The sequence below is a fragment of the Apteryx rowi genome, unplaced genomic scaffold (assembly GCF_003343035.1).
Source record: "Apteryx rowi isolate R43461 unplaced genomic scaffold, aptRow1 scaffold_99, whole genome shotgun sequence".
Lineage (NCBI taxonomy): Eukaryota > Metazoa > Chordata > Aves > Apterygiformes > Apterygidae > Apteryx > Apteryx rowi.
In genome coordinates, this window is record NW_020451304.1 from 587,608 (window position 1) to 606,511 (window position 18,904).

Sequence of the window (18,904 nt, forward strand, 5' to 3'; positions counted from 1 at the left end):
CGACAGGAGGTACCGCGCCTTTGCTCACCCACTGCTGGAGAACCAGCGCGCAACTGACCTGGAACACGGGAATGTGAAGGGGGACGTGAATTTCTTTCTGGGAAACTAACAGAAGAGTGAATTTAACGACGCAGAGGTCGCTTCCAATCCTCTGTCCACTGGAAGTCAAGAAAAAGACTCTGCCTAATACACAAATCTACAACATACTTGCTATGAATTGGTGGCATTTACAGATCCTTATTTCATCGTTAAGTAACAAAAATGATCTTCAGATCAAAAGTAAATTCAATAAGACGATGCATATAAATGCATATTAAATTCAGACAACAAAGGCATACAGAACAGGGAAAATCATGTTTCTGCTATCTTCATATTTTTTCCCCTAATTTTTTATGTTGCCTTTTTCCTAAAAGACAAATGGTTTACTTTTTTGGAAAGCTTTATATACTTAAAATTGAAGAATATTCCCTAATATAGGAAAACCGATCTTTTTTTTAGAGGAACAGTTCAATATTGCTAATGACTAGTCATTGCAGAATAGCCAAGACTTCTGTTGAGTCCAAATTTGGGAAAGCTTCTGCCTTTTCTAGTCTTTAATACTGTGGTAGATTACTAGCTTGCGGGGTGTAGAACATACTGAAAAGCCAGTCTGCAAAGCACAGTCCATCTCTTCTGATATGCTGAATATTACAAGAGTTTGCTGTGCTACAAGATAGGTGATATGGAAGACTCAGCTAGGTTTTTAGCAAACCAAGTGACACTTAGAGCAAATTTCACATAAAGTACACTGTCTTCCAGTATCTTTGTATCTACCTGTGCTGGGCTTCAGTCGACTCTCAGCAAGCTCAGAAATTGCTCCTGTTGTAATGGTCTTCTTCAGTCTAGAGACTCCAGAAGCCGCTGTCACCCCWGGTTTTGTAAGCATATCATCACTGCTTGCCCTCTTTAGCTGCAAGAAAGAGATTTTTGTGAGCAGAAGATTAAGATCTTGGATAGATCCATCAGCTAATTCATTATACAGAGTAAGAAGATGAAGGAAAAAAATGCCAGGATCCTGGAAGAAAAGGAACATTTTCAGAAAAATAACCCAACAGAAGTACTTAGATATCGTTTCTTATGAATTTAAAGGGAGACTAAATTAAGAGAGGGTTCCCCCCACACACCTTGGCACCAAATGAGCAGCTGTATTTTTCTCTCTTTGGGCCAAGACCCTTCATAAYATCCCATGGGCCAAGAAAGAAATGAAATTTAATAGATTTGACTCAAACACTTACTAAGAAGGCATAATTGCCCCAGTACAATCATGTATGCATTTGACTTCCTATATACTATTCTTATATACTAAAAATTTCATACCACTAATACAAGATCTGTAGAAATAAGGACTCAAAAAAAAAAAAAAAAAAAAAAGGAGCTTTGTGTTGCATTCTAGTTTTCCATGAAGTTGGCTAAGAGAGAGTACGGGTCTGATGGTGAAGCATGGAAATGGGGAAAATGGTTTAAAAAGCAAATAGCTGAGGGGGCAGGAGAAAATAGTCTACAGGAATAGACTGTTGGCAACTCGTGCTTCTCAGATACTGCTCTGAACAGCAGTCATCATATTTCCTAGCTGGATTACATTTACTAAGGTATTTAGGCCTCTGCGCATAAATGCCAGCTGCAGAGCCCAACACASAGAGTAGGTCAAAGCAGCAAATAACTAGCCCCTCACTTAATCTGTCTGTCACAAAAAGATATYAGCCCTAACTGGATCTGCTGCTTTTTCACTCCTCGCTCAGGATTGTGCTGTTTTGCCCCAATGGTGACCCCAGATCTTCTTACAGGAGGTCTGAGCTATTCCAGTAGCAAGGGACTGCCAGCTCCTTCCTGTGCTTCTGCCAAACAAGAATCACCAAACTTTGTGGCATCATAAACTGGCCTTTGTGTCATGCACAAAGAACACGCTGGGGACCAAGCCAAAACCCTAAAATCATTCAGCTGAGGAGTTAAAGCTGCTGTACCAAAATGTAAGAGTAGCCAGTACAAGATCTTACACAATTATYAGTGAGAAATCCCTTATCTTAAACATGGCATAATTTCAGCTATTTAGCATCTTTGTTTATTGAAAAGCAACAAATGATATTATGGTGGGAGCTAATACTATCTTTCTTACTAGAAACTGTAGGACTCAACAGAAGAGAAACTGAAAACTGCTCACAAGAAAGCTTTTTGTTCATGTGACCACCAAGGAAATCATTCACAGCAGAGGAATGCACTATTTCTCAAATTTTGCAGAATTCTAAAGATTATTACATATAATACTGATATATTTCATAAGTTTGGAAGAACGGAAAATGTTTGCTTTACTGGATATTTTACAGGATTTTTTTTTCTAAAAATATTAGCTGATAACACTATAATTTACTTAGTGAGGTTTATTGTACATGACAAATAAAGGGACTGTTTTGCCATGTGTTTTTTTTGGGGGGGGGGGGAAACAACGACAAGGATTTGTTGGTAAATCCAGGCTTACTCTAAACACATACTCAAGAAATCTATGCTATTCAAGCACCATGAACATGCAGAAACCCTGAAATGATGTTGCTTCAACAAGCGGAAGTAGTAGTTTATCTCAGAATTTGGTCAGCTGCTTTCCTATTTGTGTGCCTCCCTAACAGCCTCTAATTACTATCCTGMAGAGAAATATTTTAAGCATTTTAAAAGACCAAGGCTCTGTGGAGTCTCTTTAGAGCAGTGCTTTTCAGTGTTTTTCAGTTTGCAGATACCTTAACAGTTACCACAGATCAAAACCCACTTCCTTAGAAGCYGTCCAGTGACGCCCAGAGGGTCCATGAACCACAGGCTGAAAACCACTGCTCAAGTTAAGTGAAAAGGGCGCACACAACATGCATACTCCCTATTTAGTGGTTCCTGAATGTAAAAATCTTTGAGCAAAATGAAATCTCTCTCTCAACTCCAATTCTTTCTCCCTTTCATCCCTTCCTCTGACTCAGAGTCTGTGGTTTCCTGGACCCCGTGAGCGCAGAAGTTTCAATAGCCAAAGCGTTGATCTGCTCCAGGAAACCAGACATCTAACGTTTTGCCTTCTGGCAGAGCTTTTGCCAGCTCACTCTTAAGAGCAAAACAGAACAATCTGACTTTCTGACCTTTAGAAAAGGCCCTCTGCAGTCTCTCTAAAGTGGCTTTTTCAATATGCTCTCTTTCACAGCAGAACTTCCTACCTCTTTCTAACTCTGCTTCTTCAAGGAAGACTACATTGATGATCCTGCATTTGCAGATGAACAAGAATGTGAAGATTTTAGCTGTAATTAGAAAGACAACCGTCTATATTTAACACCATACACAAATCAGCCATATCAGCTTCCCTAGCTTTCCTGCATTAGCCACTTCAATAGCRTTCCCTCAGAGATGCTTGCCTCACCCACAGAGCAAATATTTCAATGACAGTCATAGCTTGCTTGGAGCCCTAGACTGAAATATCCTATTGATAAGATGCTTGGAGCACCTAGGAGCCTGCAAAGCAAGTTAAGTAAATTAATCCTTTGCTTGAGAAGCTGTGAAGATTAATGATCATTAAATTTCCTGTTGATTAAAATGCTGTACCTTGTTATGTATTGTTTACCAARCTTTACTATTGAAAAACAGTTATAAACAGGAAGCTTGGACTCTCTTTTCACCACTGTTATCTTGGTCTGTATTTGGACCATAAGGTTATTTTTGTTTGCTGGCTACAAACATACAGATGCAACAGCATTTCAGGTGTATTACTCTGTTTTCTTAAAAACACTACTTTGGCAGAAGTTTCTGCTATTTTTGAAAGATGTCTATGTGGAAAGATAGGCTTCATAAAATGCTTGTGTTCCTTTGCATGGAATATTTTTTGTTAATATATTTTGCCTTGATGGAAGAAAAGCATAGATTTTTAGGAATTCTTTATGTCCATTAATAAATCCCTTTGAATTTCTTTACATGTGTTACTATCAGTTGAGCTAAGAATGTMATTTATTTTTCTCAGTCGTCAAAGTTAAGGCAATTCCTTGGCACACAGACTGAAACAGAACCCACTCATGCCTTGTATAGCTACAGTGTCTCCTCTACCACATACAAGATATTTTCAGAAATGTACATTAATCTAATATACAGCACACTACCATACAATCTCCCTGTGCTTAACAAAGTGGCTGAGCCCACTCCAAACCTCAAAGTGTTGTGATGTTCCAGGACTAAACCAAAGCTTTARCTTGGAACCAGGCTGCACTGCTTGCACAGGTGTCACTGGTTAGTACCTTGCTGAGCCGAGATTCAAAGGCAAGTGAAGTTGAGGACTTGGAGGTCTTCATTCCTGTTGAGGTGGTGGAAAGCGATTTTGCTCGGTCAACCCCATGACTCCCTTGCTTTGCCATTGCACTCCAAGGCCTGGCAGTGCTCTTCATTTTCTTTCCAAATAATTAAATCTGCAATTACTTAAAAAAAAAGAAAAAGAAAAAGATATATATGAAAAAATAGACTTCATAGCAGCTGAACACTAAACAGAGAAGCAGAGATACCTGGCATCAGTTTAAAGGGCTAAAAAGGACATGCTAAACTTTCTTTCCACTCTCATACATGTCAAAACTCAGCCTAGAGAATCCCACAAAGTGGGCTGTAGCCACTTAGATTTTTAACACTGACTGGTAACATGAAACAATGCAGAGGGAACAGTGATTTTTGTCGGGATGTTCAATCAACTCTAAGTCTGATATTAAAAAAAGAGAGAAGGGATGGACTTGCAATCTGTTCCATGTTATGCAAATAAATTGCTCCTCTCAGACTGAAAAGAGGTATAAATTAAAGCATCATCTTCCTTAGTATAAGATCTTCAGACTCACAAAACGGGTCTTGCCCTTTTGGTTCAACAACATGGTACTAAGAGACAAAATGATGACTTTTTGCAATGGACAAAGGACTCCCTCAATATATTCTCTGTTTCATATAAATACGGTGTAACAACACATGCTTGGGTTCCCCACCAAAAACACATGTCCTMATTAAAGATACTTACAAGTCAAATTCCAAGTCACCAAATGCTTTAAACATCAGTAAATTTTAAATTCAGAATCTAGATTTCTTTCCAGTTTTGCTTTTTTTTCTGCAAAGGAAAACGCTTAGGCAGAAGAAGTTTTTCACCCATACTTAGAAGCTGTGGACTGCACTGCCTGAAGACACAGAAGCGTGGTCATGACAGGTTCAGGTCAGGTCAGCAACAAACAGAAATCATCAATAGTTTAGAACTGTCCCTTACCTCTTCTTATACTAAATTAGTTTGTTTATGCACTGCTAACAGACAGGTATCTATAGCATAAAAATTCGAGATTTTAACAACCTTAGGAAGAACAAGGACTGTRTAAGTCAGAGACCTCTTATCAGCCACAGGCAGAACACCCACGAATGCTGGAGCACAATGAAAGAATCACTGAGAACATTTAAGTGCAAAAATCCACACCAATTCAAGATATYGTCGGCAAAAAAAGAAAACTCTCTTACTGTCAGATCCAGCATCTTCAACTGAAACAGCATTCACTTTAAAAGAAGTCATATGAGAAGCAAGTTGCCTCGTTGTACGGAAAACGTTATATCTTTATCAAATTCTTCTAGRGAAGTAGCAGCTGATGTTGCTACAGTGATAAAAAGATGTTTCACAATACCAAGATTTACAAAACATGGCAAAAAATATTGACTTCCTTGGAAAGAAAAAAAAGTAGATCCAGTATTCCTCAGAGATAAGCTTATGCAACAGATAAATCCTGCCAGGAATCAGTAAGTAGAAGTGAGTTTCTTTTTTTGRATTTAGCTGAATAAATTCAATCTGCCAGCAAGAACAACTAATCCGTTTCCCTTAGTAGGTAGACTGCTGCTAGATAAATAGCTAGTTCAACTCTCTTAGATCTAAATCTATAAAAACTTTCAGCAGCCATGGCCCCATTCAAACTAGGAGCAAATAAGTAATTTGTTTTTTTGCAAGTCCCCCCAGGCATTGCTGGGGTGGGAGTGCAAGGGGGTGGAGATTGCCTGATGTCTCCTCCCCTCCCCCCCTTCAGTACGATCAACATTTTTGTTCTGCAGCCTCATTTTCTAAAATAGACACAGGATGTAGCTGCCTATCAGTCTTGTGTAGGCAAAAGCTGATTTGTTTCTTGACTGTTATACAGGTAAGCAAAATGTACAAAGGGATCAACCTAGTTGTCTCAGCTAGGGGAACGCGCTAACAGTAAGTATGTTGTTTTGTCACCTAAGAGTCCAAATAGACCAGTGTGAACTTGGACAGTAACCTTTTGACAGAGAGAGAAAATCAGAATTTCTTCCTGGCTGAATGAGTAGAAAGGCTTAGGTTACATTTTTTTTATCTCACAATTTGCTTTACCCATTATTTCACATTCGCAAATAAGAACACTCACTGAACTCATGGGAAACAAATCTGTTTGGGGTTGACTCATATTCAGAACTGACAGCCCCTGCCAGGTGCCGCGCTGGTCCGTGTAAGGAGGGGTTTGCTGCGCAGGGGCACCAGGGCATGTCAGGTGCTCTGCGGCTGCTCCATGGAGAACAAAGGTAGCAAGTGACCTTTCCTGTATTCATCCTTGGTGCATTTGCGGGCAGGGCTGTCTACTTTCTCTGCAGCTCTAACCTGTCAGCTCCTAAGAACTACTGACACTTATTTATTTATTTTTACTAAGTATATTCATTAATCCATTAAAATTCTTAACACATACGTATGGAGCCATCAACTGATCTCATTAGAGGAGAAAGCAGCACAGTCTTTGTTGGGGGTTATGCTGATCACTTGACTTTTTCTAAAGCATTGACAGATACGTAAGCTATATAACAACAGATAATAATGTTAAGAGTTCCCACAGTTCATGATTTACCTTAACAATCCTTGGTGCTTTATGTATATTTAATAAAGTATTTTTTAAACAGGCATATGGTTCACAGTATTTATATGGATGAACAAGCAACTGCACATGCAAACTATCTCACTGATTAGATCACCAAATTATGCAGATTTTGTTTTTTGCAGATCCAGTGGTTGCACAAGCATTTTTGCCTCATTATTCCCTCTGGATTTCTTCATAACTGTATCTCATACTTTCCTGCTGTGAGCTGCACAGATGCTTCTTTCTTGATATCCAGAAGAATTTAATCTTGAGTCATCCATTGCATTATAGAGTTCCAGTGGAGTGGTAGGTTTGTTAGACTATGATATTAGATGTAAAAGGAGGAGGTGCTAAAACAAACCTCAAAAAAAGGCAGCCAGGAGCCTGAAGTAAAGTGACTTTATCAGGTAAGGATAGCTGAATTACGTGCCATGTGGATTTAATAATATTTTACCACATCAGGCAGATGAAACTAAAATTGCTTATTAGTTTTCTATGTATTTATATGGGAATAAGCAACTGTAAAATATGGAGGAAAGGCTTCTCATATAATTGGCTAACCTGAACCAGCACYGTAGGCAACATTTTTAAATCTCTGAAGTGGGAGCCCAATAGTTTCCACAAGCCTTATATGTACTTCAAAGAATAAAGCCAGATCGCACACATCTTAAGCTGCTTTCATTCCTCGGTGACACACATCTGAGTTATTAGAAGTACTGCTTCAGGAGGAGTGCAAAATAAAATTACGTTCAAAAAAGAAAAAATGTCCCGCTCTTTTTGGCTGAGAGCAGCAAATACAGTCACACAGTCAACATCAGTTTTTCTTCTCCTCCAAATTCAATTTATTGTATTACAAGAAAACAAACAAACAAAGCTTCAAGGAAGCTGCAGGCAGTTGGAACAATGGGAAACCCCAGAAGTTAAGTATCATGCAATGGCTCATTATGCACTGAGGGACTTAACTGTCTAGTCAGCAATGAACTGTCCACCAAAGTATTAGCTTAGATACATAAGATAGCTGCTGCCAGTTAGCATTCAGGAAACACGGCATTAAGAAAAATTGTTTCTCTGATCCTTGCATAGAAACAGTAGGTGTGGGGGCAGTTTGTAATAGTTTGTATAAAATAAACCATCTTATACAGCCTTTATCCAGTTGGTTCAAGCCCACCATTTAGTATAGGTGAATGATTAAAAACTAAAATAATTTTTTAAGTTTGGAAAGATAAAAGAAGATATTTGTGGAGAAACAAATATGCTGAAAAAAGAAACAGTGTAAGGGACTGAGTGCTACTAATACAAGCCACAGGTAACAGTGGCAGTTTCTGAAGAGACTCAGGTTAAAAAGACAGAATACTGTACCCTTCCGTCCCAAATCTTAAACTAGGCAGCAGTTTGTCAGAGCAGTACAATTGCTACAAGGCAGCCTCTGCTTCCTTGATAGCATTTTTCAGGGTGAGGTTGAGAACACTGGCTTGCAGAGACCATCCTTCTGAGCTAGCAGAAATGACTTTGAAACAATTGTCACATTGTCATTGTCACAAACTGTCCTGAATGACAGCTTGGCAATGGGATCACCATTACTGTAATTACAGTAACAGGATATTGTTCCATAGGCTTTTGCACACGATATTCCAAACCCTGCATTTCTGCATCTGTGAAGCTGCCAACAGGTAATGGCTCCCAGTGGCTTTAGAATACACTGATAGAAGTAAGTCTACTATATTTTAAACAGATATCAGCATTTCCTTCCAAAAGGACCCCAGAGAGATTATGACTTGATTTCTAGGCTACCTGTAGAGAAATCTGAAAGAGAAAAAAAGAGCAGAAAAAGCAGCTTTCCACAAGAGATGCAGTCAAGTTGGTTTTGCAAATACAATGACAAAATCGCTAGTTTTACACCCATTATGCCACAATATGCTTCAGTTGAAACACGCTTGTGTTCAGTCTCCCTGAAGATGAGTCTATAAGCAATGCCTTCAGCAATATGATTCTGCTTCTCATTTCTTCCTTCACATTTCACAGGGAACTTTCCTTAGGAAGCAAGCAGAATGCCGCTCTCCTAAGATTCAAAGTCTTTCCCTGGCATCAGCGAGAGCAGGTCAATAGTGGGCCACAATTAAATCATTGTAGCATGCTCTGCTTGGAGCTGTACTCTGAAAACATTTAGAAATTGAAGATAAGAAGCAGTCCCATGTTGAAGTAAATGGGAGTTCATGCCAAAAACATGTTTCAGAGCAGCAAAATCAGTTCCACTGAGAGCAAACTTCAGAATGAGACTGCAGGTGGGTTTTTTTAATCTTTTAAACTCAAAACTGTTGGTGTTTGAATATCTCTCTCCTCTGAATTAGGTGCTGCAAATAAGATAATCGGAGAGTTTATAAAAATGGAAAGCTGGTCCAGACAAAGCTTTTTCCTCTCAGTAATCCTCAGAATTCCCTGCAGACATCTGAGTCAGTATCTTTTAAAAATTCAAGCCATGCTATATAACTCATCCTTTCTCACTGGCATTTTTAGAGTATTTGGAAAATTCCGATGGGGACTATTTTGGCAGTTGGCATAAGCTGGCACAGTGGGAAGACCACCCATTTTACTTGAAATATTATTGTTTTATTTAAGAACCTAGAAATTTCTTTATTAGACAATCCATTAGCATTTATTAATAAAAATCTTTAGAACCAACCTGGAATTATTATTTTCTAGCTAGTAAAACCGGACTGAGAATTTATCCTAAATCTCACAGGCAGTCATCGGCAGAAATAACTCTAGGTTTCTTGGCTCTCAAGGCTTGGCTATCCATCAAAGGTTTAACATATCAATCTTGTACAACACTTCCACTTCTAGGAAACACATTCTGCTGGGCGTTAAAGGCTATTTTACTCTGAGTGACTAAAAAGAGTAGATAGGTTGATCCTAAGTGATGGCAAGCCATATTAATTCACAGTCAGAAAAACTAGCAGTTACTCTATCAAGTTAATAAAAATCATTAACATACTTGCAGAAATGAAATTACATAGGAAAATTCTTTTTGGGGTGTTGAAGAGAGAATGTATCCATACCCTCTGTACTTCGCATAATTTATGTTTTGGTGTTCATGTCTGTGTAATGCTACTCACTCAACAAGGCAGTCAAATTAAAGCAGAATCATTCAAGTTGCTTTGGGAAAACAAGTGAAGAAAAAATACGAAAACTCATTACTAGGTCTAGAGAGCAACATAGCAGATGGCAGGTTCATTGAGAACTRTGAATGCCCAGCATTTCTGAAAAATGAGGTCAGAAGTACCAGTATTGCAGATAGGACTCTCAAAGGACCGAAGTCTGTGACTTTGGCAGGTTAAAAAAAAAAACAACAAAAAAAAAACCCCAAACAGTTCCCAGTGCCATTTTCCTGCAGTTCAGTTACTTGTGTTACATTGAAGGGTTAGACTATTCCAGAACCCATATTACACATTCACATGAAATCAAAGCATGATTCTCTTCTGGATTTTTGGCATGTAAAATTTGAATCACACTTATATTGTCTTCCTTCTAAACTAATCAAGCTCTGCTATTTTCAGACAAATTATCAACTGGAACAGAGAAATACCTAACAAGTTCAGTAAGCCATAAAGCATTTCCTACTGGAGTGTGGGAAGCTGTATGGCAGCATAGCCATTTGTGCTGAAATAGAATTCTTTTCTGCCTTTCATATCAATTCATTTCAAACAACAATTTTTAGGCTTGACAGATGCTTCCATATGACTCATCTTGATTTCTTAGCTGATATCAGGAATCAAGCCAGGGTCACAAAGCAGGGAAGCTGATAGTCCAATACAGTAATTGCCAATTTGAAGGTAGATAGTACAGATAAAAACCTATGTAAAAATCACACCGGGCTAACAATTAAAAAAAMCCCAAACTTTCTTTTACTCTTTTACTCATCTTTAGCAGCTTCTTTTAAGCCTCCGTTCCTTTCAACTCGATGTGCAGTATTTCTGTATCTAACACATCCTCTCTTTCCTCTAGTTTCCATTATCTTGTTTTCAGATTGTCTTTGAGTCTCTCTCAATGCAATCGTCCTCCATTACACTTGCTGGATTTTTGCTGGTATAAAGCTTAGCTTTCATTAGGACTGGACTGGAAAAACAAACAAACAAAAAAATCACAAGCCAGACCACTCTCTTCCACCCAATAACAACCCAAAAGAAACCAACAAGATGTGCCTATTTCCCAACACCTCATCCCTAATGTTCTTCCTACTTTTGCTGGCCACAGAAACAGAGAATCAATTTTAAACCTAACCCCAAACACTGAGCAGCTGTTTCCTCTGGTCTACCTCAGCAGACTTGCTTTCCCATCTCATTTGCAGATGAACTTTCATGTTTTGCTGGTAAACTACCAAGAGACAAGACATTACTTGGAAATTTTCATGTCCAGACTGCGTGCTACAGCAGGGCAAATTCTACTGGTTTTATGTGCGCCTTAGGCAATTAAAAAAAAAAAAAACTTCCCAGAGTGCAGAAAAGTGTAGAATAATAATACAGCTAAGCAGTTATAAAAATCAAGGTGCTTTTTGTAAGGTGTTAAAATGTATTTAAATTTTAGATATAAAACAATACTCCGAAATAAAGGCCCACAGTCACATAGTTGGTCAACAGAAGAATACAAAACAAAATACCAGTTTTAGGATTTAACCATCAGCGACTCTGATATAACTTAATGGTCACATCTTCAACATCTTCACTGTGCTAAAATTGCCTAATATAAAACTCTTTTCTAGGATTTCTAAAAACCTCAGAAGAAAGCTTTTATATGAGATCAGATGAGAGTTTTCTTTACAGGGCACATGGTGCTCTTCCTCTACRGTATAAGCAACTGTTGCACAGAGCCAGTTCCTCTCCCTTCCTCTTTGTGGTGTCAGATGGAACCACACAGCCAACGGAAATTCCCTTGCATCTCCCAAAGACAAAGTTACTTTAGCTGTGGTTACAGTGGGAAGATAGGACCTCATGTTCTTGCTTTTGTGTTTAAGAAATAAGTAAGAAAAGCCTTAAGTGCCTTTTCCATAATTCTCTAAAATGGATACTTATTAACTCATAAATAAATATCCTGGATGGTTACAAGGATAAGTAAATTACATCAGAAACGATCTAAGTGAAAAAAGTTCCAACTAGCCATGAATGCCAGGTGCCTGGCCATCAGCTCAGCTTCCTAAACCATCCCAGCACAACTGCCAAACTCCAGATCAGCAACTGCAGGACTCTGTGCAACTCTCCGCATTGATCAAAATAAAATCCTTTCTTCCACTAGCTAGCATTAGGTTCATTGATGATTTTTCCAGGCATGGATAGATGAGACCAGTGCAAGGCCTCCTGCCTACCCGCCCCCACAGAAATTCTCCCTGGAGTTTTGGATTTATGAACGTTTTATTCTCAGTTAGATCCCATTTTCCAGCTGGATGTGAAAAAGGAAGCAGAACTTACAACAAACCCCTCATCTGTGCATATGGACAAAGAATTATTTAGCTGCATTTCTCTTGTCCTTGTTCCACATTATTGGCGATTTATAAGACAAGAAAAAAAAAATATAGCTTTGCTACTTCACCAGATAAAGTACCTGGAACAGTCATCCAGCACAGTGACTGATGCTTAAGATCAAGCCAAAGCTGTACTCTGAAATGGCTGGGAACCTTCTCTTCCAGTAATTTWAATTATGCTGTTTGTACATGGATATTCAACCTCCTCCTCCTCTTTGCTCACACTGATTATCTAACCAGTCACCACTACACATCTCAGAAGAGAAACTACGCTACCTCCCTGTGACCCCGATCATATAAACAACATGGGGCTAAGGAAACAATATCAACCCATCTGCAATTTTATGCACACTGGCCCTCCAGAAGAACAGTGGCAACTACTAGCTGGATGGTAATGATACCTGAAAAAGTTAAATGAAGCACAACTGTATGTTGGCTATCAGTAAATAGTCCATCGTGCTTCTCTTAAGTAGATGTAAGCGTTGTCTTAGTAAGGTTGAAAGGACAAAAGACYGATACGATCTTTCACTAACTTGAGGGCAGAGATGTGGACCTGAATGTGGTAATTCTGCATCATGTTCATCACATTACTGATGGATGTACACAAGGAAAAAGAAAAAAAAAAAACACATAAAGGTAGGGGTAGGGTGGCGACATGCATTTGGATACAGGCAGGCAGGCATGGGCAGCATGTTCTCAGTCTGGGACAGTGTATATGAAATCATGCAATGGTTGTATGCATGCATAAAGGTTATGCAATTAATTCCCAGTTTTATCAAGTCACATCAAAACTACTGCAGCGATTCCACAGTACAGACTTTGGAGAATGCATTTTTACAAGTTGCAATTCCCTCATAACTTGGGTGTTTGRCAAGCAGACAAAGTGTATCATTTTATACAGTGCTCACATCCACCCTTCGGAGACTTAAGGCAAAGGAAAGATAAAAGAAGGGTAAAACTGATGCATTGATTCTGAACTTCCTAGCTTTTAGAGGTTAAAATCATGCTATAATTGCAAGGATTTAGGTCACTCTGGGCTTTCCCCAATATGCCTCTGCTCTGAGTAAATGGGTTTAATTTATGTGCAGTATATTGCAGGTTGAGAACAAAATGTTTTTAGAACCATTTCAAGGTAGCTAGTGCTCATTAATCCAGTTCTTTGAATTACTGTCCCAGCGAATATAGCACAAAGCAAGTGACACATACAGTTAACACTTCATGTTTTACCAATCCATAGGTAGGAGGAAAAGAAGGTTTCATTTTAGATAGGGCAAGAGCTATGTAATTGCTAAAGAAATGAAAAAATAATTACAAGGGGTTTCCTTGGTAATTATCTATCATTACATCTTTCTGTAGCATAAGAGGTAGATACATCTATAAAAAAAGAGAAGGAATGATCATGTTTTTTTGAATGGCAGAGAGAGATGAACAGCATGTGGCTACATGCTAATCACGTGCACAGGCAAGTCGGTTCCCTGTCCTCTCAAAGCCAGGAAGGATGATATTGTAGTCAATGCACTGGCTTGGGATTCCACCTGATTCTACCCTCAGTTCCATCACAGATTTCTTGTACTACCTCGGACAAGTCATAATCTTTCTATGCTTTAATTTTTCATTTGTAAAAATGGGATCATAATGATTCACCAAACAGCAGACTTACAAAGATAAAAACACGAATGAACATCATTCATGTGCCTTGGAAAGGAACCCCATAGAAAAGCAAAGTAAAAATGAGATAAATCAACATCTCTCACACAACACACAAGTGAGCAGCCCCACAGATTGCTACATGCTGGGATGTTTCCCTGACTCCCATTTTCCATCCATCACAATGCAGAGAAATAACTGAGATCTGAAAGCTATTCCTTAAGGAGATATTTATCCTTCATTAAAGTGCCATGTAGACCATTTAATAAAGTCAATAAACTGGGAACTTTTGAACTTCTACACGAGTGGCAAGCAGTATGAACTTCTAACAGAAGGATTTCTTTGGAAAGAAGATGCCATTAGTAAATTGTAAAACTGTGAGAAAAAACAGAAAGCTTCTGCATTTTAAAAATATTCACATTGCACAGGAAGAGAACAGATTAAACAATGATATCAATGGTTTATGACCAGGTCTTATGGGACCACTAAGGGGCTGAAAGACCCTCCTTGGTGTGCTGCGTAATGAAATTGTTTGAGAACAGAGCTAGAAAGGGAAGAGGTAGTGCTTGTGTGCATGTGTTAGTATGAGGTATCCCTATTGTAGTTATCAGTAGATTTGTGTGAACAAAGGACAGTATGTTTCAACAAATCAAATATGCTCTCTCCAACTGAGGTTACAATGGCAGAGAACAGTTTATAGTTTAGAAAGGGTTGAAGAGAAACGCTCAACACAGTCCCTTTTGGAAGAGGACATGAGAGGGAAAGAATAAGTAGGGGACACATGGAGGAACTTAGACTGTATACAAGAGAAGAGGATAGAGAATCCCTGTTTTCAAACCAGTTCTACGAGTAATCCTTTACTGCTAAATACAAAGCCTTAGTTAACATCTGCACAACTTTGCAAAGCACTAACATGCTACATAAATACCGACTATTATTATTACTATTGTTATTATGATCAAGCTTCAGTCCAGAGTACATCTTTTAGGCCAATTGTTAAACCGTTACAGTTAAAGAGTCCTGCTGAGAATCTGAACAGCTCTTTGCTATGATGGTGTAAGAGGCTACCAGTCTGGCATGTCCCCGATGCTTTCACCGATTGCCCACAGAGGAACAAGCAAATTGGTTTGGCAGCTAAACAGCTTGGTCCTTTCTGCCCTTTCTTCACTGGACCATGTGAGCATGCAGTAGCAGAGGAAAGCCTACCTGTGCTTCTGTTTGGTTTAACTGTTGGAACACAATCCTAAATTCCTAGAGAAGAAAGCAGAAACAGGCGCAGAGACAGCTTCAACCCCTCTGTCACTAAACTCCATGTAGCCGAAGAGAAGAGAATACAGTAGCTCTCACAGGCTCACATGTTTTTTCTGTTGTAATGGTTTTAAATCATCCCCAGGCCATTTTCTGCCAATGCAGTATTGTTTACGATGTACATTTTTTGCGTTTCCCACAATTTAGTTTTAATTAGAATGAGATACTGCAAACAAATGTTGTTGAGCAAGGCAGGTCTGTTTACTCTAAGAACACATTGCTAATCCCAGAACACTGCTAGAAATAATGCAGTTCCCACCTTAAAAAATAAAAGGGATTAAAATACTTACAGTAAAAGCTTGTCCTCTTTTCTGCATTAAAAAGAAAACTGTCTCCCACTAGCTTCTGACAGCATGTGCAAGCCAGACTGAAAATTCAGGGCTTGAATGCTTCCCTGAGAGGAAAACCACATTGCAACGAGACACAGAGCTGCTTGAGAAATGATTCACATACGGAAGCAAGCTGGCTTCACCAGCGCTTTGGCATTCAGCACACACACGCACGCACATATGCACACTCGCTTACTCAGGGGAAAGAGAAATATTATATTTTCATCAAAGCAAGAAGGATTTATGCAAGCAAACCATTTGTACCCCACCTCTGAAATACAGAGATGCTTCCATCCATAAAGCAGCAGAGGAGTTTCTTTCAGTATCCCATCATCTCCAAGACCAGAACTGGACATTGGGCAGAGAGCATAAGCTCCAGACCAGTCTGCGTAATCAAGTAAAACATGCAGTACACACACTGTAGGGAGGGCAAGGTGGTCATAAAAAGAAGACTTTTTTTTTCAGAGGAAGTCACAGAAGCAGCTCCCAGAAGCTTTTATAGTCTATACTAATAATCTCTCTCCCAGAGTGCCAGTGATCTCAGCCAGGATACCTTACAACATTTCCTTTGCATCCATCATTGCTTCAAAAAAGTGAAAAGTGTGTGTGTGTGAAGCAGGGGAAGTTACATTAAAACAGAGGCTTTTACTCATTTATAAGGCAGAGTATAAAATGCATCCACAGACTGATATATAGTCAAGGGCTGAGAGAATACTGCTCCTTGAATCGACAGGAAGTAGCTCAGTAACTCAGGACTGAGTGACTTGTCTTGAGCTGCACAAGCAGAAGTGTCAATCTGTCCTTTATTTAGAAGAGAACAAATAAGGGACAAGAGGGTGAAAATTGTTAAAGTCAGTCCCTCTTTCTTAAGCTTCCTGAAGAAAATTTAATCTGTGAAAAGGGAAGGAAAGGGTCAGAGGTTCTAACAGAGATAAATCAGGCACAGATAGGATAAAGTTGGAGGAAACAGAGGGGATACAAATAGAAATTAAATTCAAATCTAATTTTGAAACACTGAAATCTAAAGGGTTCAGAATTGGGATTGTTGTTTGACTCTAAATGAACAGGGTGCTGTTCACTCTCTGGTGTAGATCTCTAACCTAAAATATTCAGATTGAAACTAYAGATCAGGAAGTATCTTCTGAACTGCACAGAGGGATCCTCTTCCAGCAGTATGAACACAGCATATAAGCAATGTTGATGTTACAACGGCAGTCTCATAATAATAGAGATAGAGAAGATTTATGATATGACCCTAAAAACAGTTGCTGCATTTGAATAATTCAACCTTACTGCACCTTTTAGCAACCCTTCATTCTAGGTGCCAAAGGGGCCTAAAGGAAGCTAACGTTATGCCAAGAGTAAATTTACTTTCAGTTCACTGTTGGCACAACATCTATTATTGTAGAGCATCTAAGTCTCAAGACACGGACTCCGAGTCCAAACTGAGTCCCTTCTGAAGAGTCTGGATTTTGGATCCAACTTTCTTGTGATATTCCTCAGAAGTGGGAACACTTACTTTCAGGTCTTAAAACACCAGAACAAGAAAAAGTTCTGCCATTACTTACTCAGCAAGTGATAATGTTCAGGTCAAGTATACATTATTAGCTGTAAAACCCCTAAACACTCAGTCATATCAAGTGCTATTCCAAGTTCACAGATATCCACAGTACCATTTTTTTTATCCAGGCTACTTTGCCAGTTACTTAAGTACCCAAGGACTGACTGTGTGATCACAGGTAGTAGAATTTATCCATTCCATATTTTTATATGTCTAATAATTAGAGCTTTTGAGATTATTCACAAATCCAAGATCAGATCAGAAGACAGTACATTCAGTCATTCCTATTAACAAAATACCTATGGATATTCTGATCTAAACAAACTGTTTCTCCTTCTCAAGGAAGAGACACTGCATTCAGTGATGCATGCATAGACAATGAAGTCACTCAGGTATGCAGTGTAGGAACTGCAAGTCAGTCTCTCTACTTTGATAATGGACCATCTTCAAAACTGAAAACATACAGCTGAAAAATACTGACTCAGAAGCAAAAGATTGCAAGCCCCTGAACTCGTAAATGAGAGCAACATCAGTTGCATACACCCTGCTGAAAAAGTTTCTTGTTTGAAAAAACACACACACTTTTTGGACTGCAGCAGTATGTCTCTTTGCCATTGCTGGTGAGTTCATATGGGCTCAGTGGGAGAGCAGCTTTGTCAGCTCAATAGGTTTTCCTATCCTTCAGCCAAGAGAAATAAAAAATTGAAACAAAGGGAGTGGAGAAGGAAGAAGAGCTACTATATTTCATTCTCAAAGACATTTTTAGCTTTGATAAATATAACTTAACCAAAACCTAAGAACAAAAATGCTTGGGCATGAGGAGACAGTCATAACATGCTTCAGCTTTGGTAGATGGGCTATACAATTTCCTTAAACACAACAAGATCAGTCAGTACATCGTTTTACTTAGAGGCTTTTTGGTAGCACTTATTGTTATAATTATCTGATCTCTTCACTTAAACCAAAGAATTAATCAGCACAAAACCTTCTCAATTGAAAAATTCCCTCTCTATTTAATGAACAAAGAGCCCAGAAACAGACAGCTAAAATAACTTGGCTGAGGTCATAAAGAAAGTCTGTGGCCTGTCCAGGGCCTTAACCATAATTACTTTCACACAGCCAGGATCCAAAAAAAATTCAAATAGWGATATAAAATTTTGTTTAAAGAGTTTGCCAGATTCATACCTGACCTGTACATTTGGTTGACAGAATCAATACACCTGCACCTCAAAGACTGCACTTGAACTTAAATTTTCTGTATTGCAACCTGCATCGCCTACACACTTTTACAACAGCAAATGTGGATGAGACAACTTTATGGAATATGTGAAGGCAGAATTTGTAGTGGCATAGTTCATTTGAAAAGCAAATGCACTGAAAAAGAGTGTAAAAAAAAAAAGACTCGTAGAAGGAACACGTAAGATTAAAAATATCTTGTGCATTTACAGATATTTATGCTATATTTAACTGCTTTTGTGCATGCAACAACCTTAATTACAAAGTGAGAGATTCCATAAACAAGGCTATTATGTCAATAACAATGTCTTTTTAAAGCAAGTCTTTAATTCAGTTATAAGGCTTGGAGCGTTACTGTCTGGAGTTATAAAACCAAAAGTAATTACAAAGGAAAGTC

General features: G+C 38.7%; 1 protein-coding gene across 3 annotated transcripts in view; it reads right to left on the reverse strand.

The window, feature by feature from the left end:
• SPECC1 (sperm antigen with calponin homology and coiled-coil domains 1) overlaps positions 1-15,712 on the reverse strand; it is an 84,631-nt gene extending 68,919 nt beyond the window's left edge. For 2 of the 3 annotated variants that reach the window (XR_003251851.1, XM_026055342.1), the window contains exons 1-3: positions 5,524-5,962; positions 4,287-4,463; positions 814-949 (exon numbers count right to left, since the gene is read on the reverse strand). Coding sequence is in view for 1 of the 3 variants with exons in the window: in XM_026055342.1 (XP_025911127.1) it covers positions 814-949; positions 4,287-4,433 (283 nt within the window). In the remaining 2 variants the exon portion in view is untranslated. Of the gene's footprint in view, positions 1-813; positions 950-4,286; positions 4,464-5,523; positions 5,963-15,671 lie in introns of those variants that run through there. The other variant, XR_003251852.1, reaches the window with a different exon arrangement.
• Positions 15,713-18,904: the final 3,192 nt, after the last annotated feature.